At 44.8% G+C, this 27,458-nt stretch overlaps 1 protein-coding gene across 1 annotated transcript in view; it reads right to left on the bottom strand.

The window, feature by feature from the left end:
* The window catches only part of LOC144355725 (dysferlin-like), a 190,764-nt gene that overhangs the window by 39,613 nt on the left and 123,693 nt on the right, over positions 1-27,458 (bottom strand). The window contains exons 23-24 of the mRNA XM_085504822.1: positions 26,555-26,635; positions 25,338-25,417 (exon numbers count right to left, since the gene is read on the bottom strand). Of these exons, the coding sequence (XP_085360948.1) occupies positions 25,338-25,417; positions 26,555-26,635 (161 nt within the window). The remainder of the gene's footprint in view (positions 1-25,337; positions 25,418-26,554; positions 26,636-27,458) is intronic.

Here is a 27,458-nt window from a genome sequence, read left to right as displayed (position 1 = left end):
CTCATCTACATGCTCTAGTGTCACCTAATCAACTCACCTACATGCTCTAGTGTTACCTACTCATCTTACCTACATGCTCTAGTGTCACCTACTCAACTCACCTACACACTCTCGTGTCACCTACTCAACTCATCTACATGCTCTAGTGTCACCTACTCAACTCATTTACATGCTCTAGTGTCACCTACTCATCTTACCTACATGCTCTAGTGTCACCTACTCAACTCACCTACATGCTCTAGTGTCACCTACTCATCTTACCTACATTCTCTAGTGTCACATACTCAACTCACCTACATGCTCTAGTGTCACCTACTCATCTTACCTACATGCTCTAGTGTCACCTACTCAACTCACCTACATGCTCTAGTGTCACCTACACATCTTACCTACATGCTCTAGTGTCACCTACTCAACTCACCTACATGCTCTAGTGTCACCTACTCATCTTGCCTACATGCTCTAGTGTCACCTACTCAACTCACCTACATGTTCTAGTGTCACCTACTCATCTTACCTACATGCTCTAGTGTCACATACTCAACTCACCTACATGATCTAGTGTCACCAACTCATCTCACCTACACACTCTCGTGTCACCTACTCAACTCACCTACATATTCTAGTGTCACCTACTCAATTCACCTACATGCTCTAGTGTCACCTACTCAACTCACCTACATTGCTCTAGCGTCACCTACTCATCTCACCTACACACTCTCGTGTCACCTACTCAACTCACCTACATTCTCTAGTATCACCTACTCAACTCACCTACATGCACTAGCGTCACCTACTCAACTCACCTACATGCTCTAGCGTCACATACTCAACTTACCTACATGCTCTAGTGTCACCTACTCAACTCACCTACATGCTCTAGTGTCACCTACTCATCTTACCTACATGCTCTAGTGTCACCTACTCATCTCACCTACACACTCTCGTGTCACCTACTCAACTCACCTACATGCTCTAGTGTCACCTACTCAATTCACCTACATGCTCTAGTGTCACCTACTCAACTCACCTACATTGCTCTAGCGTCACCTACTCATCTCACCTACACACTCTCGTGTCACCTACTCAACTCACCTACATTCTCTAGTATCACCTACTCAACTCACCTACATGCACTAGCGTCACCTACTCAACTCACCTACATGCTCTAGTGTCACCTACTCAATTCACCTACATGCTCTCGTGTCACCTACTCAACTTGCCTACATGATCTAGTGTCACCTACTCAACTCACCTACATGATCTAGTGTCACCTACTCAACTCACCTACATGCTCTAGTCTCACCTACTCAACTCACCTACATGATCTAGTGTCACCTACTCAACTCACCTACATGGTCTAGTGTCACCTAGTCATCTCACCTACATGCTCTAGTGTCACCTGCTCAACTCACCTACATGCTCTAGTGTCACCTACTCAACTCACCTACATGCTCTAGTGTCACCTACTCAACTCACCTACATGTTCTCGTGTCACCTACTCAACTTGCCTACATGATCTAGTGTCACCTACTCAACTCACCTACATGATCTAGTGTCACCTACTCAACTCACCTACATGCTCTAGTCTCAACTACTCAACTCACCTACATGATCTAGTGTCACCTACTCAACTCACCTACATGGTCTAGTGTCACCTAGTCATCTCACCTACATGCTCTAGTGTCACCTACTCAACTCACCTACATGCTCTAGTGTCACCTACTCAACTCACCTACATGCTCTAGTGTCACCTACTCAACTCACCTACATGCTCTAGTGTCACCTAGTCAACTCACCTACATGCTCTAGTGTCACCTATTCAACTTACCTACATGCTCTAGTGTCACCTACTCAACTCACCTACATGCTCTATTGTCACCTACTCAACTCACCTACATGCTCTAGTGTCACCTACTCATCTTACCTACATGCTCTAGTGTCACCTACTCAACTCACCTACATGCTCTAGTGTCACCTACTCAACTCACCTACACACTCTCGTGTCACCTACTCAACTCACCTACATTCTCTAGTATCACCTACTCAACTCACCTACATGCACTAGCGTCACCTACTCAACTCACCTACATGCTCTAGTGTCACCTACTCAACTCACCTACATGCTCTAGTGTCACCTACTCAACTCACCTAAATGCTCTAGTGTCACCTACTCAACTCACCTACATGCTCTAGTGTCACCTACTCATCTCACCTACATGCTCTAGTGTCACATACTCAACTCACCTACATTGCTCTAGTGTCACCTACTCATCTTACCTACATGCTCTAGTGTCACCTACTCAACTCACCTACATTCTCTAGTATCACCTACTCAACTCACCTACATGCACTAGCGTCACCTACTCAACTAGCCTACATGCTCTAGTGTCACCTACTCATCTCACCTACACACTCTCGTGTCACCTACTCAACTCACCTAATGCTATAGCGTCACCTACTCAACTCATCTACATGCTCTAGTGTCACCTAATCAACTCACCTACATGCTCTAGTGTTACCTACTCATCTTACCTACATGCTCTAGTGTCACCTACTCAACTCACCTACACACTCTCGTGTCACCTACTCAACTCATCTACATGCTCTAGTGTCACCTACTCAACTCATCTACATGCTCTAGTGTCACCTACTCATCTTACCTACATGCTCTAGTGTCACCTACTCAACTCACCTACATGCTCTAGTGTCACCTACTCATCTTACCTACATTCTCTAGTGTCACATACTCAACTCACCTACATGCTCTAGTGTCACCTACTCATCTTACCTACATGCTCTAGTGTCACCTACTCAACTCACCTACATGCTCTAGTGTCACCTACACATCTTACCTACATGCTCTAGTGTCACCTACTCAACTCACCTACATGCTCTAGTGTCACCTACTCAACTCACCTACACACTCTCGTGTCACCTACTCAACTCACCTACATTCTCTAGTATCACCTACTCAACTCACCTACATGCACTAGCGTCACCTACTCAACTCACCTACATGCTCTAGTGTCACCTACTCAACTCACCTACATGCTCTAGTGTCACCTACTCAACTCACCTAAATGCTCTAGTGTCACCTACTCAACTCACCTACATGCTCTAGTGTCACCTACTCATCTCACCTACATGCTCTAGTGTCACATACTCAACTCACCTACATTGCTCTAGTGTCACCTACTCATCTTACCTACATGCTCTAGTGTCACCTACTCAACTCACCTACATTCTCTAGTATCACCTACTCAACTCACCTACATGCACTAGCGTCACCTACTCAACTAGCCTACATGCTCTAGTGTCACCTACTCATCTCACCTACACACTCTCGTGTCACCTACTCAACTCACCTAATGCTATAGCGTCACCTACTCAACTCATCTACATGCTCTAGTGTCACCTAATCAACTCACCTACATGCTCTAGTGTCACCTACTCAACTCACCTACACACTCTCGTGTCACCTACTCAACTCATCTACATGCTCTAGTGTCACCTACTCAACTCATCTACATGCTCTAGTGTCACCTACTCATCTTACCTACATGCTCTAGTGTCACCTACTCAACTCACCTACATGCTCTAGTGTCACCTACTCATCTTACCTACATTCTCTAGTGTCACATACTCAACTCACCTACATGCTCTAGTGTCACCTACTCATCTTACCTACATGCTCTAGTGTCACCTACTCAACTCACCTACATGCTCTAGTGTCACCTACACATCTTACCTACATGCTCTAGTGTCACCTACTCAACTCACCTACATGCTCTAGTGTCACCTACTCATCTTACCTACATGCTCTAGTGTCACCTACTCAACTCACCTACATGTTCTAGTGTCACCTACTCATCTTACCTACATGCTCTAGTGTCACATACTCAACTCACCTACATGATCTAGTGTCACCAACTCATCTCACCTACACACTCTCGTGTCACCTACTCAACTCACCTACATATTCTAGTGTCACCTACTCAATTCACCTACATGCTCTAGTGTCACCTACTCAACTCACCTACATTGCTCTAGCGTCACCTACTCATCTCACCTACACACTCTCGTGTCACCTACTCAACTCACCTACATTCTCTAGTATCACCTACTCAACTCACCTACATGCACTAGCGTCACCTACTCAACTCACCTACATGCTCTAGCGTCACATACTCAACTTACCTACATGCTCTAGTGTCACCTACTCAACTCACCTACATGCTCTAGTGTCACCTACTCATCTTACCTACATGCTCTAGTGTCACCTACTCATCTCACCTACACACTCTCGTGTCACCTACTCAACTCACCTACATGCTCTAGTGTCACCTACTCAATTCACCTACATGCTCTAGTGTCACCTACTCAACTCACCTACATTGCTCTAGCGTCACCTACTCATCTCACCTACACACTCTCGTGTCACCTACTCAACTCACCTACATTCTCTAGTATCACCTACTCAACTCACCTACATGCACTAGCGTCACCTACTCAACTCACCTACATGCTCTAGTGTCACCTACTCAATTCACCTACATGCTCTCGTGTCACCTACTCAACTTGCCTACATGATCTAGTGTCACCTACTCAACTCACCTACATGATGTAGTGTCACCTACTCAACTCACCTACGTGCTCTAGTCTCACCTACTCAACTCACCTACATGATCTAGTGTCACCTACTCAACTCACCTACATGGTCTAGTGTCACCTAGTCATCTCACCTACATGCTCTAGTGTCACCTGCTCAACTCACCTACATGCTCTAGTGTCACCTACTCAACTCACCTACATGCTCTAGTGTCACCTACTCAACTCACCTACATGTTCTCGTGTCACCTACTCAACTTGCCTACATGATCTAGTGTCACCTACTCAACTCACCTACATGATCTAGTGTCACCTACTCAACTCACCTACATGCTCTAGTCTCAACTACTCAACTCACCTACATGATCTAGTGTCACCTACTCAACTCACCTACATGGTCTAGTGTCACCTAGTCATCTCACCTACATGCTCTAGTGTCACCTACTCAACTCACCTACATGCTCTAGTGTCACCTACTCAACTCACCTACATGCTCTAGTGTCACCTACTCAACTCACCTACATGCTCTAGTGTCACCTAGTCAACTCACCTACATGCTCTAGTGTCACCTATTCAACTTACCTACATGCTCTAGTGTCACCTACTCAACTCACCTACATGCTCTATTGTCACCTACTCAACTCACCTACATGCTCTAGTGTCACCTACTCATCTTACCTACATGCTCTAGTGTCACCTACTCAACTCACCTACATGCTCTAGTGTCACCTACTCAACTCACCTACACACTCTCGTGTCACCTACTCAACTCACCTACATTCTCTAGTATCACCTACTCAACTCACCTACATGCACTAGCGTCACCTACTCAACTCACCTACATGCTCTAGCATCACCTACTCAACTCACCTACATTCTCTAGTATCACCTACTCAACTCACCTACATGCACTAGCGTCACCTACTCAACTCACCTACATTGCTCTAGCGTCACCTACTCATCTCACCTACACACTCTCGTGTCACCTACTCAACTCACCTACATTCTCTAGTATCACCTACTCAACTCACCTACATGCACTAGCGTCACCTACTCAACTCACCTACATGCTCTAGTGTCACCTACTCAATTCACCTACATGCTCTCGTGTCACCTACTCAACTTGCCTACATGATCTAGTGTCACCTACTCAACTCACCTACATGATCTAGTGTCACCTACTCAACTCACCTACATGCTCTAGTCTCACCTACTCAACTCACCTACATGATCTAGTGTCACCTACTCAACTCACCTACATGGTCTAGTGTCACCTAGTCATCTCACCTACATGCTCTAGTGTCACCTGCTCAACTCACCTACATGCTCTAGTGTCACCTACTCAACTCACCTACATGCTCTAGTGTCACCTACTCAACTCACCTACATGTTCTCGTGTCACCTACTCAACTTGCCTACATGATCTAGTGTCACCTACTCAACTCACCTACATGATCTAGTGTCACCTACTCAACTCACCTACATGCTCTAGTCTCAACTACTCAACTCACCTACATGATCTAGTGTCACCTACTCAACTCACCTACATGGTCTAGTGTCACCTAGTCATCTCACCTACATGCTCTAGTGTCACCTACTCAACTCACCTACATGCTCTAGTGTCACCTACTCAACTCACCTACATGCTCTAGTGTCACCTACTCAACTCACCTACATGCTCTAGTGTCACCTAGTCAACTCACCTACATGCTCTAGTGTCACCTATTCAACTTACCTACATGCTCTAGTGTCACCTACTCAACTCACCTACATGCTCTATTGTCACCTACTCAACTCACCTACATGCTCTAGTGTCACCTACTCATCTTACCTACATGCTCTAGTGTCACCTACTCAACTCACCTACATGCTCTAGTGTCACCTACTCAACTCACCTACACACTCGTGTCACCTACTCAACTCACCTACATTCTCTAGTATCACCTACTCAACTCACCTACATGCACTAGCGTCACCTACTCAACTCACCTACATGCTCTAGTGTCACCTACTCAACTCACCTACATGCTCTAGTGTCACCTACTCAACTCACCTACATGCTCTAGTGTCACCTACTCATCTCACCTACATGCTCTAGTGTCACATACTCAACTCACCTACATTGCTCTAGCGTCACCTACTCATCTCACCTACACACTCTCGTGTCACCTACTCAACTCACCTACATTCTCTAGTATCACCTACTCAACTCACCTACATGCACTAGCGTCACCTACTCAACTAGCCTACATGCTCTAGTGTCACCTACTCATCTCACCTACACACTCTCGTGTCACCTACTCAACTCACCTAATGCTATAGCGTCACCTACTCAACTCATCTACATGCTCTAGTGTCACCTAATCAACTCACCTACATGCTCTAGTGTTACCTACTCATCTTACCTACATGCTCTAGTGTCACCTACTCAACTCACCTACACACTCTCGTGTCACCTACTCAACTCATCTACATGCTCTAGTGTCACCTACTCAACTCATCTACATGCTCCAGTGTCACCTACTCATCTTACCTACATGCTCTAGTGTCACCTACTCAACTCACCTACATGCTCTAGTGTCACCTACTCATCTTACCTACATTCTCTAGTGTCACATACTCAACTCACCTACATGCTCTAGTGTCACCTACTCATCTTACCTACATGCTCTAGTGTCACCTACTCAACTCACCTACATGCTCTAGTGTCACCTACACATCTTACCTACATGCTCTAGTGTCACCTACTCAACTCACCTACATGCTCTAGTGTCACCTACTCATCTTACCTACATGCTCTAGTGTCACCTACTCAACTCACCTACATGTTCTAGTGTCACCTACTCATCTTACCTACATGCTCTAGTGTCACATACTCAACTCACCTACATGATCTAGTGTCACCAACTCATCTCACCTACACACTCTCGTGTCACCTACTCAACTCACCTACATATTCTAGTGTCACCTACTCAATTCACCTACATGCTCTAGTGTCACCTACTCAACTCACCTACATTGCTCTAGCGTCACCTACTCATCTCACCTACACACTCTCGTGTCACCTACTCAACTCACCTACATTCTCTAGTATCACCTACTCAACTCACCTACATGCACTAGCGTCACCTACTCAACTCACCTACATGCTCTAGCGTCACATACTCAACTTACCTACATGCTCTAGTGTCACCTACTCAACTCGCCTACATGCTCTAGTGTCACCTACTCATCTTACCTACATGCTCTAGTGTCACCTACTCATCTCACCTACACACTCTCGTGTCACCTACTCAACTCACCTACATGCTCTAGTGTCACCTACTCAATTCACCTACATGCTCTAGTGTCACCTACTCAACTCACCTACATTGCTCTAGCGTCACCTACTCATCTCACCTACACACTCTCGTGTCACCTACTCAACTCACCTACATTCTCTAGTATCACCTAATCAACTCACCTACATGCACTAGCGTCACCTACTCAACTCACCTACATGCTCTAGTGTCACCTACTCAATTCACCTACATGCTCTCGTGTCACCTACTCAACTTGCCTACATGATCTAGTGTCACCTACTCAACTCACCTACATGATCTAGTGTCACCTACTCAACTCACCTACATGCTCTAGTCTCACCTACTCAACTCACCTACATGATCTAGTGTCACCTACTCAACTCACCTACATGGTCTAGTGTCACCTAGTCATCTCACCTACATGCTCTAGTGTCACCTGCTCAACTCACCTACATGCTCTAGTGTCACCTACTCAACTCACCTACATGCTCTAGTGCCACCTACTCAACTCACCTACATGTTCTCGTGTCACCTACTCAACTTGCCTACATGATCTAGTGTCACCTACTCAACTCACCTACATGATCTAGTGTCACCTACTCAACTCACCTACATGCTCTAGTCTCAACTACTCAACTCACCTACATGATCTAGTGTCACCTACTCAACTCACCTACATGGTCTAGTGTCACCTAGTCATCTCACCTACATGCTCTAGTGTCACCTACTCAACTCACCTACATGCTCTAGTGTCACCTACTCAACTCACCTACATGCTCTAGTGTCACCTACTCAACTCACCTACATGCTCTAGTGTCACCTAGTCAACTCACCTACATGCTCTAGTGTCACCTATTCAACTTACCTACATGCTCTAGTGTCACCTACTCAACTCACCTACATGCTCTATTGTCACCTACTCAACTCACCTACATGCTCTAGTGTCACCTACTCATCTTACCTACATGCTCTAGTGTCACCTACTCAACTCACCTACATGCTCTAGTGTCACCTACTCAACTCACCTACACACTCTCGTGTCACCTACTCAACTCACCTACATTCTCTAGTATCACCTACTCAACTCACCTACATGCACTAGCGTCACCTACTCAACTCACCTACATGCTCTAGCGTCACCTACTCAACTCACCTACATTCTCTAGTATCACCTACTCAACTCACCTACATGCACTAGCGTCACCTACTCAACTCACCTACATTGCTCTAGCGTCACCTACTCATCTCACCTACACACTCTCGTGTCACCTACTCAACTCACCTACATTCTCTAGTATCACCTACTCAACTCACCTACATGCACTAGCGTCACCTACTCAACTCACCTACATGCTCTAGCGTCACATACTCAACTTACCTACATGCTCTAGTGTCACCTACTCAACTCACCTACATGATCTAGTGTCACCTACTCAACTCACCTACATGCTCTAGTCTCAACTACTCAACTCACCTACATGATCTAGTGTCACCTACTCAACTCACCTACATGGTCTAGTGTCACCTAGTCATCTCACCTACATGCTCTAGTGTCACCTACTCAACTCACCTACATGCTCTAGTGTCACCTACTCAACTCACCTACATGCTCTAGTGTCACCTACTCAACTCACCTACATGCTCTAGTGTCACCTAGTCAACTCAACTACATGCTCTAGTGTCACCTATTCAACTTACCTACATGCTCTAGTGTCACTTACTCAACTCACCTACATGCTCTATTGTCACCTACTCAACTCACCTACATGCTCTAGTGTCACCTACTCATCTCAACTACATGCTCTAGTGTCACCTATTCAACTTACCTACATGCTCTAGTGTCACTTACTCAACTCACCTACATGCTCTATTGTCACCTACTCAACTCACCTACATGCTCTAGTGTCACCTACTCATCTTACCTACATGCTCTAGTGTCACCTACTCAACTCACCTACATGCTCTAGTGTCACCTACTCAACTCACCTACACACTCTCGTGTCACCTACTCAACTCACCTACATTCTCTAGTATCACCTACTCAACTCACCTACATGCACTAGCGTCACCTACTCAACTCACCTACATGCTCTAGTGTCACCTACTCAACTCACCTACATGCTCTAGTGTCACCTACTCAACTCACCTACATGCTCTAGTGTCACCTACTCATCTCACCTACATGCTCTAGTGTCACATACTCAACTCACCTACATTGCTCTAGCGTCACCTACTCATCTCACCTACACACTCTCGTGTCACCTACTCAACTCACCTACATTCTCTAGTATCACCTACTCAACTCACCTACATGCACTAGCGTCACCTACTCAACTAGCCTACATGCTCTAGTGTCACCTAATCAACTCACCTACATGCTCTAGTGTTACCTACTCATCTTACCTACATGCTCTAGTGTCACCTACTCAACTCACCTACACACTCTCGTGTCACCTACTCAACTCATCTACATGCTCTAGTGTCACCTACTCAACTCATCTACATGCTCCAGTGTCACCTACTCATCTTACCTACATGCTCTAGTGTCACCTACTCAACTCACCTACATGCTCTAGTGTCACCTACTCATCTTACCTACATTCTCTAGTGTCACATACTCAACTCACCTACATGCTCTAGTGTCACCTACTCATCTTACCTACATGCTCTAGTGTCACCTACTCAACTCACCTACATGCTCTAGTGTCACCTACTCATCTTACCTACATGCTCTAGTGTCACATACTCAACTCACCTACATGATCTAGTGTCACCAACTCATCTCACCTACATGATCTAGTGTCACCAACTCATCTCACCTACACACTCTCGTGTCACCTACTCAACTCACCTACATATTCTAGTGTCACCTACTCAATTCACCTACATGCTCTAGTGTCACCTACTCAACTCACCTACATATTCTAGTGTCACCTACTCAATTCACCTACATGCTCTAGTGTCACCTACTCAACTCACCTACATTGCTCTAGCGTCACCTACTCATCTCACCTACACACTCTCGTGTCACCTACTCAACTCACCTACATTCTCTAGTATCACCTACTCAACTCACCTACATGCACTAGCGTCACCAACTCAACTCACCTACATGCTCTAGCGTCACATACTCAACTTACCTACATGCTCTAGTGTCACCTACTCAACTCGCCTACATGCTCTAGTGTCACCTACTCATCTTACCTACATGCTCTAGTGTCAACTACTCATCTCACCTACACACTCTCGTGTCACCTACTCAACTCACCTACATGCTCTAGTGTCACCTACTCAATTCACCTACATGCTCTAGTGTCACCTACTCAACTCACCTACATTGCACTAGCGTCACCTACTCATCTCACCTACACACTCTCGTGTCACCTACTCAACTCACCTACATTCTCTAGTATCACCTACTCAACTCACCTACATGCACTAGCGTCACCTACTCAACTCACCTACATGCTCTAGTGTCACCTACTCAATTCACCTACATGCTCTCGTGTCACCTACTCAACTTGCCTACATGATCTAGTGTCACCTACTCAACTCACCTACATGATCTAGTGTCACCTACTCAACTCACCTACATGCTCTAGTCTCACCTACTCAACTCACCTACATGATCTAGTGTCACCTACTCAACTCACCTACATGGTCTAGTGTCACCTAGTCATCTCACCTACATGCTCTAGTGTCACCTGCTCAACTCACCTACATGCTCTAGTGTCACCTACTCAACTCACCTACATGCTCTAGTGCCACCTACTCAACTCACCTACATGTTCTCGTGTCACCTACTCAACTTGCCTACATGATCTAGTGTCACCTACTCAACTCACCTACATGATCTAGTGTCACCTACTCAACTCACCTACATGCTCTAGTCTCAACTACTCAACTCACCTACATGATCTAGTGTCACCTACTCAACTCACCTACATGGTCTAGTGTCACCTAGTCATCTCACCTACATGCTCTAGTGTCACCTACTCAACTCACCTACATGCTCTAGTGTCACCTACTCAACTCACCTACATGCTCTAGTGTCACCTACTCAACTCACCTACATGCTCTAGTGTCACCTAGTCAACTCAACTACATGCTCTAGTGTCACCTATTCAACTTACCTACATGCTCTAGTGTCACTTACTCAACTCACCTACATGCTCTATTGTCACCTACTCAACTCACCTACATGCTCTAGTGTCACCTACTCATCTTACCTACATGCTCTAGTGTCACCTACTCAACTCACCTACATGCTCTAGTGTCACCTACTCAACTCACCTACACACTCTCGTGTCACCTACTCAACTCACCTACATTCTCTAGTATCACCTACTCAACTCACCTACATGCACTAGCGTCACCTACTGAACTCACCTACATGCTCTAGCGTCACATACTCAACTTGCCTACATGATCTAGTGTCACCTACTCAACTCACCTACATGATCTAGTGTCACCTACTCAACTCACCTACATGCTCTAGTCTCAACTACTCAACTTGCCTACATGATCTAGTGTCACCTACTCAACTCACCTACATGATCTAGTGTCACCTACTCAACTCACCTACATGCTCTAGTCTCAACTACTCAACTCACCTACATGATCTAGTGTCACCTACTCAACTCACCTACATGGTCTAGTGTCACCTAGTCATCTCACCTACATGCTCTAGTGTCACCTACTCAACTCACCTACATGCTCTAGTGTCACCTACTCAACTCACCTACATGCTCTAGTGTCACCTACTCAACTCACCTACATGCTCTAGTGTCACCTAGTCAACTCACCTACATGCTCTAGTGTCACCTATTCAACTTACCTACATGCTCTAGTGTCACTTACTCAACTCACCTACATGCTCTATTGTCACCTACTCAACTCACCTACATGCTCTAGTGTCACCTACTCATCTTACCTACATGCTCTAGTGTCACCTACTCAACTCACCTACATGCTCTAGTGTCACCTACTCAACTCACCTACACACTCTCGTGTCACCTACTCAACTCACCTACATTCTCTAGTATCACCTACTCAACTCACCTACATGCACTAGCGTCACCTACTCAACTCACCTACATGCTCTAGCGTCACATACTCAACTTACCTACATGCTCTAGTGTCACCTACTCAACTCACCTACATGCTCTAGTGTCACCTACTCAACTCACCTACATGCTCTAGTGTCACCTACTCAATTCACCTACATGCTCTAGTGTCACCTACTCAATTCACCTACATGCTCTCATGTCACCTACTCAACTCACCTACATGCTCTAGTGTCACCTACTCAACTTACCTACATGCTCTAGTGTCACCTACTCAACTCACCTACATGCTCTAGTGTCACCTACTCAACTCACCTACACACTCTCGTGTCACCTACTCAACTCACCTACATTCTCTAGTATCACCTACTCAACTCACCTACATGCACTAGCGTCACCTACTCAACTCACCTACATGCTCTAGCGTCACATACTCAACTTACCTACATGCTCTAGTATCACCTACTCAACTCACCTACATGCTCTAGTGTCACCTACTCAACTCACCTACATGCTCTAGTGTCACCTACTCAACTCACCTACATGCTCTAGTGTCACCTACTCAACTCACCTACATGCTTTAGCGTCACCTACTCAACTCACCTAATGCTCTAGTGTCACCTACTTAACTCACCTACACACTCTCGTGTCACCTACTCAACTCACCTACATGATCTAGTGTCACCTACTCAACTCACCTACATGCTCTAGTGTCACCTACTCAATTCACCTACATGCTCTCGTGTCACCTACTCAACTTGCCTACATGATCTAGTGTCACCTACTCAACTCACCTACATGATCTAGTGTCACCTACTCAACTCACCTACATGCTCTAGTCTCACCTACTCAACTCACCTACATGATCTAGTGTCACCTACTCAACTCACCTACATGGTCTAGTGTCACCTAGTCATCTCACCTACATGCTCTAGTGTCACCTGCTCAACTCACCTACATGCTCTAGTGTCACCTACTCAACTCACCTACATGCTCTAGTGTCACCTACTCAACTCACCTACATGTTCTCGTGTCACCTACTCAACTTGCCTACATGATCTAGTGTCACCTACTCAACTCACCTACATGCTCTAGTGTCACCTACTCAACTCACCTACATGCTCTAGTCTCAACTACTCAACTCACCTACATGATCTAGTGTCACCTACTCAACTCACCTACATGGTCTAGTGTCACCTAGTCATCTCACCTACATGCTCTAGTGTCACCTACTCAACTCACCTACATGCTCTAGTGTCACCTACTCAACTCACCTACATGCTCTAGTGTCACCTACTCAACTCACCTACATGCTCTAGTGTCACCTACTCAACTCACCTACATGCTCTAGTGTCACCTAGTCAACTCACCTACATGCTCTAGTGTCACCTATTCAACTCACCTACATGCTCTAGTGTCACCTAGTCAACTCACCTACATGCACTAGTGTCACCTACTCAACTCACCTACATGCTCTAGTGTCACCTACTCATCTTACCTACATGCTCTAGTGTCACCTACTCAACTCACCTACATGCTCTAGTGTCACCTACTCAACTCACCTACACACTCTCGTGTCACCTACTCAACTCACCTACATTCTCTAGTATCACCTACTCAACTCACCTACATGCACTAGCGTCACCTACTCAACTCACCTACATGCTCTAGCGTCACATACTCAACTTACCTACATGCTCTAGTGTCACCTACTCAACACACCTACATGCTCTAGTGTCACCTACTCAACTCACCTACATGCTCTAGTGTCACCTACTCAATTCACCTACATGCTCTAGTGTCACCTACTCAATTCACCTACATGCTCTCATGTCACCTACTCAACTCACCTACATGCTCTAGTGTCACCTACTCAACTTACCTACATGCTCTAGTTTCACCTACTCAACTCACCTACATGCTCTAGTGTCACCTACTCAACTCACCTACACACTCTCGTGTCACCTACTCAACTCACCTACATTCTCTAGTATCACCTACTCAACTCACCTACATGCACTAGCGTCACCTACTCAACTCACCTACATGCTCTAGCGTCACATACTCAACTTACCTACATGCTCTAGTATCACCTACTCAACTCACCTACATGCTCTAGTGTCACCTACTCAACTCACCTACATGCTCTAGTGTCACCTACTCAACTCACCTACATGCTCTAGTGTCACCTACTCAACTCACCTACATGCTTTAGCGTCACCTACTCAACTCACCTAATGCTCTAGTGTCACCTACTTAACTCACCTACACACTCTCGTGTCACCTACTCAACTCACCTACATGATCTAGTGTCACCTACTCAACTCACCTACATGCTCTAGTGTCACCTACTCAATTCACCTACATGCTCTCGTGTCACCTACTCAACTTGCCTACATGATCTAGTGTCACCAACTCAACTCACCTACATGATCTAGTGTCACCTACTCAACTCACCTACATGCTCTAGTCTCACCTACTCAACTCACCTACATGATCTAGTGTCACATACTCAACTCACCTACATGGTCTAGTGTCACCTAGTCATCTCACCTACATGCTCTAGTGTCACCTGCTCAACTCACCTACATGCTCTAGTGTCACCTACTCAACTCACCTACATGCTCTAGTGTCACCTACTCAACTCACCTACATGTTCTCGTGTCACCTACTCAACTTGCCTACATGATCTAGTGTCACCTACTCAACTCACCTACATGCTCTAGTGTCACCTACTCAACTCACCTACATGCTCTAGTCTCAACTACTCAACTCACCTACATGATCTAGTGTCACCTACTCAACTCACCTACATGGTCTAGTGTCACCTAGTCATCTCACCTACATGCTCTAGTGTCACCTACTCAACTCACCTACATGCTCTAGTGTCACCTACTCAACTCACCTACATGCTCTAGTGTCACCTACTCAACTCACCTACATGCTCTAGTGTCACCTAGTCAACTCACCTACATGCTCTAGTGTCACCTATTCAACTCACCTACATGCTCTAGTGTCACCTACTCAACTCACCTACATGCTCTAGTGTCACCTACTCAACTCACCTACATGCTCTAGTGTCACCTACTCATCTTACCTACATGCTCTAGTGTCACCTACTCAACTCACCTACATGCTCTAGTGTCACCTACTCAACTCACCTACACACTCTCGTGTCACCTACTCAACTCACCTACATTCTCTAGTATCACCTACTCAACTCACCTACATGCACTAGCGTCACCTACTGAACTCACCTACATGCTCTAGCGTCACATACTCAACTTACCTACATGCTCTAGTGTCACCTACTCAACTCACCTACATGCTCTAGTGTCACCTACTCAACTCACCTACATGCTCTAGTGTCACCTACTCAATTCACCTACATGCTCTAGTGTCACCTACTCAATTCACCTACATGCTCTCATGTCACCTACTCAACTCACCTACATGCTCTAGTGTCACCTACTCAACTTACCTACATGCTCTAGTGTCACCTACTCAACTCACCTACATGCTCTAGTGTCACCTACTCAACTCACCTACACACTCTCGTGTCACCTACTCAACTCACCTACATTCTCTAGTATCACCTACTCAACTCACCTACATGCACTAGCGTCACCTACTCAACTCACCTACATGCTCTAGCGTCACATACTCAACTTACCTACATGCTCTAGTGTCACCTACTCAACTCACCTACATGCTCTAGTGTCACCTACTCAACTCACCTACATGCTCTAGTGTCACCTACTCAATTCACCTACATGCTCTAGTGTCACCTACTCAATTCACCTACATGCTCTCGTGTCACCTACTCAACTTGCCTACATGATCTAGTGTCACCTACTCAACTCACCTACATGCTCTAGTGTCACCTACTCAATTCACCTACATGCTCTCGTGTCACCTACTCAACTTGCCTACATGATCCAGTGTCACCTACTCAACTCACCTACATGCTCTAGTGTCACCTACTCAATTCACCTACATGCTCTCGTGTCACCTACTCAACTTGCCTACATGATCTAGTGTCACCTACTCAACTCACCTACATGCTCTAGTGTCACCTACTCAACTCACCTACATGCTCTAGTGTCACCTACTCAACTCACCTACATGCTCTAGTGTCACCTACTCAACTCACCTACATGATCTAGTGTCACCTACTCAACTCATCTACATGCTCTAGTCTCACCTACTCAACTCACCTACATGATCTAGTGTCACCTACTCAACTCACCTACATGGTCTAGTGTCACCTAGTCATCTCACCTACATGCTCTAGTGTCACCTACTCAACTCACCTACATGCTCTAGTGTCACCTACTCAACTCACCTACATGCTCTCGTGTCACCTACTCAACTCACCTACATGCTCTAGTGTCACCTACTCAACTCACCTACATGCTCTAGTGTCACCTACTCAACTCACCTACATGCTCTAGTGTCACCTATTCAACTCACCTACATGCTCTAGTGTCACCTACTCAACTCACCTACATGCTCTAGTGTCACCTACTCAACTCACCTACATGCTCTAGTGTCACCTACTCATCTTACCTACATGCTCTAGTGTCACCTACTCAACTCACCTACATGCTCTAGTGTCACCTACTCAACTCACCTACATGCTCTAGTGTCACCTACTCATCTTACCTACATGCTCTAGTGTCACCTACTCAACTCACCTACATGCTCTAGTGTCACCTACTCAACTCACCTACATGCTCTAGTGTCACCTATTCAACTCACCTACATGCTTTAGCGTCACCTACTCAACTCACCTAATGCTCTAGTGTCACCTACTTAACTCACCTACACACTCTCGTGTCACCTACTCAACTCACCTACATGATCTAGTGTCACCTACTCAACTCACCTACATGCTCTAGTGTCACCTACTCAACTCACCTACATGCTCTCGGGTCACCTACTCAACTTGCCTACATGCTCTAGTGTCACCTACTCAACTCACCTACATGCTCTAGTGTCACCTACTCAACTCACCTACATGCTCTAGTCTCACCTACTCAACTCACCGCATGCTCTAGTGTCACCTACTCAACTCACCTAATGCTCTAGTGTCACCTACTCAACTCACCTACATGCTCTAGTGTCACCTACTCAACTCACCTAATGCTCTAGTGTCACCTACTCAACTCACCTACATGCTCTAGTGTCACCTACTCAACTCACCTAATGCTCTAGTGTCACCTACTCAACTCACCTACATGCTCTAGTGTCACCTACTCAACTCACATACATGCTCTAGTGTCACCTACTCAACTCACCTACATGCTCTAGTGTCACCTACTCAACTCACCTAATGCTCTAGTGTCACCTACTCAACTCACCTACATGCTCTAGTGTCACCTACTCAACTCACCTACATGCTCTAGTGTCACCTACTCAACTCACCTACATGCTCTAGTGACCCCTACTCAACTCACCCAATGCTCTAGTGTCACCTACTCAACTCACCTACATGCTCTAGTGTCACCTACTCAACTCACCTACATGCTCTAGTGTCACCTACTCAACTCACCTACATGCTCTAGTGTCACCTACTCAACTCACCTACATGCTCTAGTGTCACCTACTCAACTCACCTACATGCTCTAGTGTCACCTACTCAACTCACCTACATGCTCTAGTGTCACCTACTCAACTCACCTACATGCTCTAGTGTCACCTACTCAACTCACCTACATGCTCTAGTGTCACCTACTCAACTCACCTACATGCACTTGTGTCACCTACTCAACTCACCTACATGCACTTGTGTCACCTACTCATCTCACCTACACACTCTCGTGTCACCTACTCAACTCACCTACATGATCTAGTGTCACCTACTCAACTCACCTACATGCTCTAGCGTCACCTACTCAACTCACCTACATGATCTAGTGTCACCTACTCAACTCACCTACATGCTCTAGCGTCACCTACTCAACTCACCTACATGATCTAGTGTCACCTACTCATCTCACCTACACACTCTCGTGTCACCTATTCGCTCTAGCTTCACCTACTCAACTCACCTACATGATCAGGTGTCACCTACTCATCTCACCTACACACTCTCGTGTCACCTACTCAACTCACCTACATGATCTAGTGTCACCTACTCAACTCACCTACATGCTCTAGCGTCACCTACTCAACTCACCTACATGATCTAGTGTCAGCTACTCAACTCACCTACATGCTCTAGCGTCACCTACTCAACTCACCTACATGATCTAGTGTCACCTACTCATCTCACCTACACACTCTCGTGTCACCTACTCAACTCACCTACATGATCTAGTGTCACCTACTCAACTCACCTACATGCTCTAGCGTCACCTACTCAACTCACCTACATGATCTAGTGTCACCTACTCATCTCACCTACACACTCTCGTGTCACCTACTCAACTCACCTACATGCTCTAGTGTCACCTACTCAACTCACCTACATGCTCTAGTCTCAACTACTCAACTCACCTACATGATCTAGTGTCACCTACTCAACTCACCTACATGGTCTAGTGTCACCTAGTCATCTCACCTACATGCTCTAGTGTCACCTACTCAACTCACCTACATGCTCTAGTGTCACCTACTCAACTCACCTACATGCTCTAGTGTCACCTACTCAACTCACCTACATGCTCTAGTGTCACCTAGTCAACTCACCTACATGCTCTAGTGTCACCTATTCAACTCACCTACATGCTCTAGTGTCACCTACTCAACTCACCTACATGCTCTAGTGTCACCTACTCAACTCACCTACATGCTCTAGTGTCACCTACTCATCTTACCTACATGCTCTAGTGTCACCTACTCAACTCACCTACATGCTCTAGTGTCACCTACTCAACTCACCTACACACTCTCGTGTCACCTACTCAACTCACCTACATTCTCTAGTATCACCTACTCAACTCACCTACATGCACTAGCGTCACCTACTGAACTCACCTACATGCTCTAGCGTCACATACTCAACTTACCTACATGCTCTAGTGTCACCTACTCAACTCACCTACATGCTCTAGTGTCACCTACTCAACTCACCTACATGCTCTAGTGTCACCTACTCAATTCACCTACATGCTCTAGTGTCACCTACTCAATTCACCTACATGCTCTCATGTCACCTACTCAACTCACCTACATGCTCTAGTGTCACCTACTCAACTTACCTACATGCTCTAGTGTCACCTACTCAACTCACCTACATGCTCTAGTGTCACCTACTCAACTCACCTACACACTCTCGTGTCACCTACTCAACTCACCTACATTCTCTAGTATCACCTACTCAACTCACCTACATGCACTAGCGTCACCTACTCAACTCACCTACATGCTCTAGCGTCACATACTCAACTTACCTACATGCTCTAGTGTCACCTACTCAACTCACCTACATGCTCTAGTGTCACCTACTCAACTCACCTACATGCTCTAGTGTCACCTACTCAATTCACCTACATGCTCTAGTGTCACCTACTCAATTCACCTACATGCTCTCGTGTCACCTACTCAACTTGCCTACATGATCTAGTGTCACCTACTCAACTCACCTACATGCTCTAGTGTCACCTACTCAATTCACCTACATGCTCTCGTGTCACCTACTCAACTTGCCTACATGATCCAGTGTCACCTACTCAACTCACCTACATGCTCTAGTGTCACCTACTCAATTCACCTACATGCTCTCGTGTCACCTACTCAACTTGCCTACATGATCTAGTGTCACCTACTCAACTCACCTACATGCTCTAGTGTCACCTACTCAACTCACCTACATGCTCTAGTGTCACCTACTCAACTCACCTACATGATCTAGTGTCACCTACTCAACTCATCTACATGCTCTAGTCTCACCTACTCAACTCACCTACATGATCTAGTGTCACCTACTCAACTCACCTACATGGTCTAGTGTCACCTAGTCATCTCACCTACATGCTCTAGTGTCACCTACTCAACTCACCTACATGCTCTAGTGTCACCTACTCAACTCACCTACATGCTCTCGTGTCACCTACTCAACTCACCTACATGCTCTAGTGTCACCTACTCAACTCACCTACATGCTCTAGTGTCACCTACTCAACTCACCTACATGCTCTAGTGTCACCTATTCAACTCACCTACATGCTCTAGTGTCACCTACTCAACTCACCTACATGCTCTAGTGTCACCTACTCAACTCACCTACATGCTCTAGTGTCACCTACTCATCTTACCTACATGCTCTAGTGTCACCTACTCAACTCACCTACATGCTCTAGTGTCACCTACTCAACTCACCTACATGCTCTAGTGTCACCTACTCATCTTACCTACATGCTCTAGTGTCACCTACTCAACTCACCTACATGCTCTAGTGTCACCTACTCAACTCACCTACATGCTCTAGTGTCACCTATTCAACTCACCTACATGCTTTAGCGTCACCTACTCAACTCACCTAATGCTCTAGTTTCACCTACTTAACTCACCTACACACTCTCGTGTCACCTACTCAACTCACCTACATGATCTAGTGTCACCTACTCAACTCACCTACATGCTCTAGTGTCACCTACTCAACTCACCTACATGCTCTCGGGTCACCTACTCAACTTGCCTACATGCTCTAGTGTCACCTACTCAACTCACCTACATGCTCTAGTGTCACCTACTCAACTCACCTACATGCTCTAGTCTCACCTACTCAACTCACCGCATGCTCTAGTGTCACCTACTCAACTCACCTAATGCTCTAGTGTCACCTACTCAACTCACCTACATGCTCTAGTGTCACCTACTCAACTCACCTAATGCTCTAGTGTCACCTACTCAACTCACCTACATGCTCTAGTGTCACCTACTCAACTCACCTAATGCTCTAGTGTCACCTACTCAACTCACCTACATGCTCTAGTGTCACCTACTCAACTCACATACATGCTCTAGTGTCACCTACTCAACTCACCTACATGCTCTAGTGTCACCTACTCAACTCACCTAATGCTCTAGTGTCACCTACTCAACTCACCTACATGCTCTAGTGTCACCTACTCAACTCACCTACATGCTCTAGTGTCACCTACTCAACTCACCTACATGCTCTAGTGACCCCTACTCAACTCACCCAATGCTCTAGTGTCACCTACTCAACTCACCTACATGCTCTAGTGTCACCTACTCAACTCACCTACATGCTCTAGTGTCACCTACTCAACTCACCTACATGCTCTAGTGTCACCTACTCAACTCACCTACATGCTCTAGTGTCACCTACTCAACTCACCTACATGCTCTAGTGTCACCTACTCAACTCACCTACATGCTCTAGTGTCACCTACTCAACTCACCTACATGCTCTAGTGTCACCTACTCAACTCACCTACATGCTCTAGTGTCACCTACTCAACTCACCTACATGCACTTGTGTCACCTACTCAACTCACCTACATGCACTTGTGTCACCTACTCATCTCACCTACACACTCTCGTGTCACCTACTCAACTCACCTACATGATCTAGTGTCACCTACTCAACTCACCTACATGCTCTAGCGTCACCTACTCAACTCACCTACATGATCTAGTGTCACCTACTCAACTCACCTACATGCTCTAGCGTCACCTACTCAACTCACCTACATGATCTAGTGTCACCTACTCATCTCACCTACACTCTCGTGTCACCTACTCGCTCTAGCTTCACCTACTCAACTCACCTACATGATCTAGTGTCACCTACTCATCTCACCTACACACTCTCGTGTCACCTACTCAACTCACCTACATGATCTAGTGTCACCTACTCAACTCACCTACATGCTCTAGCGTCACCTACTCAACTCACCTACATGATCTAGTGTCAGCTACTCAACTCACCTACATGCTCTAGCGTCACCTACTCAACTCACCTACATGATCTAGTGTCACCTACTCATCTCACCTACACACTCTCGTGTCACCTACTCAACTCACCTACATGATCTAGTGTCACCTACTCAACTCACCTACATGCTCTAGCGTCACCTACTCAACTCACCTACATGATCTAGTGTCACCTACTCATCTCACCTACACACTCTCGTGTCACCTACTCAACTCACCTACATGCTCTAGCGTCACCTACTCAACTCACCTACATGATCTAGTGTCACCTACTCATCTCACCTACACACTCTCGTGTCACCTACTCAACTCACATACATGATCTAGTGTCACCTACTCAACTCACCTACATGCTCTAGCGTCACCTACTCAACTCACCTACATGATCTAGTGTCACCTACTCATCTCACCTACACACTCTCGTGTCACCTACTCAACTCACCTACATGATCTAGTGTCACCTACTCAACTCACCTACATGCTCTAGCTTCACCTACTCAACTCACCTACATGATCTAGTGTCACCTACTCATCTCACCTACACACTCTCGTGTCACCTACTCAACTCACCTACATGCTCTAGCGTCACCTACTCAACTTACCTACATGCTCTAGCGTCACCTATCCAACTCACCTACATGCTCTAGTGTCACCTACTCAACTCACCTACATGCTCTAGTGTCCCCTAATCAACTCACCTACATTCTCTAGTGTCACCTACTCAACTCACTTACATGCTCTAGTGTCACCTACTCAACGCACCTACATGCTCTAGTGTCACCTACTCAACTCACCTACATGCTCTAGCGTCACCTACTCAACTCACCTACATGCTTTAGCGTCACCTAATCAACTCACCTACATGATCTAGTGTCACCTACTCAACTCACCTACATGCTCTAGTGTCACCTACTCATCTCACCTACACACTCTCGTGACACCTACTCAACTCACCTACATGCTCTAGTGTCACCTACTCAACTCACCTACATGCTCTAGTGTCACCTACTCAACTCACCTACATGATCTAGTGTCACCTACTCATCTCACCTACACACTCTCGTGTCACCTACTCAACTCACCTACATGCTCTAGCGTCACCTACTCAACTCACCTACATGATCTTGTGTCACCTACTCATCTCTCCTACACACTCTCGTGTCACCTACTCAACTCACATACATGATCTAGTGTCACCTACTCAACTCACCTACATGCTCTAGCGTCACCTACTCAACTCACCTACATGATCTAGTGTCACCTACTCATCTCACCTGCACACTCTCGTGTCACCTACTCAACTCACCTACATGCTCTAGCGTCACCTACTCAACTTACCTACATGCTCTAGCGTCACCTATCCAACTCACCTACATGCTCTAGTGTCACCTACTCAACTCACCTACATGCTCTAGTGTCCCCTACTCAACTCACCTACATTCTCTAGTGTCACCTACTCAACTCACCTACATGCTCTAGTGTCACCTACTCAACTCACCTACATGCTCTAGTGTCACCTACTCAACTCACCTACATGCTCTAGCGTCACCTACTCAACTCACCTACATGCTTTAGCGTCACCTAATCAACTCACCTACATGATCTAGTGTCACCTACTCAATTCACCTACATGCTCCAGTGTCACCTACTCATCTCACCTACACTCTCGTGACACCTACTCAACTCACCTACATGCTCTAGTGTCACCTACTCAACTCACCTACATGCTCTAGTGTCACCTACTCAACTCACCTACATGCTCTAGTGTCACCTACTCAACTCACCTACATGCTCTAGTGTCACCTCCTCAACTCACCTACATGCTCTAGTGTCACCTACTCATCTCACCTACACACTCTCGTGTAACCTACTCAACTCACCTACATGCTCTAGCGTCACCTACTCAACTCACCTACATGATCTAGTGTCACCTACTCATCTCACCTGCACACTCTCGTGTCACCTACTCAACTCACCTACATGCTCTAGCGTCACCTACTCAACTTACCTACATGCTCTAGCGTCACCTATCCAACTCACCTACATGCTCTAGTGTCACCTACTCAACTCACCTACATGCTCTAGTGTCCCCTACTCAACTCACCTACATTCTCTAGTGTCACCTACTCAACTCACCTACATGCTCTAGTGTCACCTACTCAACTCACCTACATGCTCTAGTGTCACCTACTCAACTCACCTACATGCTCTAGTGTCACCTACTCAACTCACCTACATGCTCTAGTGTCACCTCCTCAACTCACCTACATGCTCTAGTGTCACCTACTCATCTCACCTACACACTCTCGTGTAACCTACTCAACTCACCTACATGCTCTAGTGTCACCTACTCAACTCTCCTACATGCTCTAGTGTCACCTACTCATCTTACCTACATGCTCTAGTGTCACCTACTCAACTCACCTACACACAGTCAATTTTAACTCACCTTAATTCCGGGCTGATAAACCAATCTCCTTCCCATCTCCAGCCTAGAGGGCAGTCAAAGCCATCTTTGTCCAGACTCAGCTGTTAAAATAAAATGGCAAATTATCACAATACTTTATAACTTTAACTTCAACTTTATTGACATTATTCATTTTGAATAGAACATAGTGCAATCTATAACTAGATAACAATTCCTAAATACATAAACAAAAACATACTAAAACAGTTAAACAAAAGGGCTTGAAAAAATCAGGGAATTGATAATTACTGTATCACATTACCATACTTTCTTTTATAAAAAAGCCAAGCTGTATTAATGTGGAAGTGTTGCCCATAATGTATTTAAATTTTGAATCTTCATCCATCAAATGGAAATTAACAGTTTTATTTTTATTTGAGTCAAACAACTTGCTTCTAATTGTAATATGTTGGGGGCATTTCATAACATAATGGAATTCATCCTCAATTGAATTTGTGTTGCATCTTGTAAAGATCCTGTGTTCAATTTTAACCTTTGGCCTTAAGTGCCTGCCTTTCTCAATCATTAAGGGATGGTCACTTATTCTTAGTCTGCATATTCTTTTTCTTATTCCACCATCCTTAACATTATTTATATACTCCTCCATTTTAAATTCTGTTTTGAATAATTCATCCCATCTGTATTTATAATTTTTTTCCAAACGTTTACAAATTTGTTGAATGTTATTTTCATTCCCACTCCAAAAGTTACCCACTTCTTTTTTACCAGTAATTTCTTGCATTGACTTAGCCCATGAGAATTGATTTTCCATCATACTTATCATTGCCTCATGGACTAAAGTATTTGTTTTTTTTTTGTGCTTGTTCTTAACCAAAATTTCAATAACATTTTCTTAATAAATATTGACAGTGGGTATCTGCCTAATTCTCCTCTTACTCTTGGTGGATGATTGATTTATCTGTAATAATATAATAACTTACATAATTTTATATGATGGAAAAAAATACAAGAACATCAATATAAAGTCAGTAAAACCCATAAAGTTACAATCAGTTTATTAGTATATGACATACAGTCAAACCAACATAGTGAATTTAAAGTTTAGTCAAAGCTACAAATATCACAGGGCTAATACTAATATCTATGGCATCCTCCACAAAGTACAACTTCAAGGTAATTACAATGGACTTATTCACTATTATTTATTACTGTTCTGTTATTACAATTATTAGACTTACCTGGCCCGATACATCTGAATATTTGGGTCTTGACAAACCTTTGGTTGTCCAACTACCCAACACATTCATTTGGTTTTCATACTGAAACAAACAACAGACTGTTAGTTTACAATAACTTGCTTATAGATGAAAAGATTTCCGGTCAGTGTTGCGTGAGTTAATAGTCTTGTAAAGTCAGGGTTCAAATAAAGTTCAAGAAAATAGCATAAATAACATGCATGCAGCTTAAATTTTAATATATACCAACAATATCATTTTTTCAGCGACTTCTCAAAATATTTTATGTTACAAATGTAATGACAGTGACTTGTAATATCGTTTCCAATTGAGTACTTATGAGAAGCCCCTTACAATGGAATGATATCAGAGAGTAGCGGCAATGTGCACTAAAAAGGTTAGTTATTAAAGAAGAACAGTTATTATTGTGAACAAAAAAGCAACCCAACAAGCAGCATTGAAATAAAACTCACGGTTTTACTAACAAAATGACAATATTGATAGTTCAAATGTAACAGTTTGCAATAGTAAACTGATATCAATATTGATAGCAAAACAGTGAACTATATTCCAATACTGCTGGTTGGGCTGCTTTTAAACGACAGTAGAAATTGTTAAAAAGAAAATCAAGAGAAGACACAACTTATAAAAATACATTCACAGATTTACATATACATGAATATTCAGATACACTTATTATAATTCTCATTGTTTACAGCAGTAGAACTCACAGTACACATTCATATGTATTGCATATATGGTAGTAATTTGTAAGTCCATATCTACCAAAAACATGAGACTGTACATTAACTCAACAGATTTACAAAATATGAAGATTGACGTTTGTTTTTATGGATGTTCATTTTGTCCTTCAATTATAGTAACTTATCACTCTCACTTCTGAGTT

Source organism: Saccoglossus kowalevskii, chromosome 10, assembly GCF_978046115.1.
Source record: "Saccoglossus kowalevskii chromosome 10, keSacKowa6.1, whole genome shotgun sequence".
NCBI lineage: Eukaryota > Metazoa > Hemichordata > Enteropneusta > Harrimaniidae > Saccoglossus > Saccoglossus kowalevskii.
Note: the sequence above shows the minus strand (reverse complement) of the source record. Positions and strands in the feature narration are given on the sequence as shown.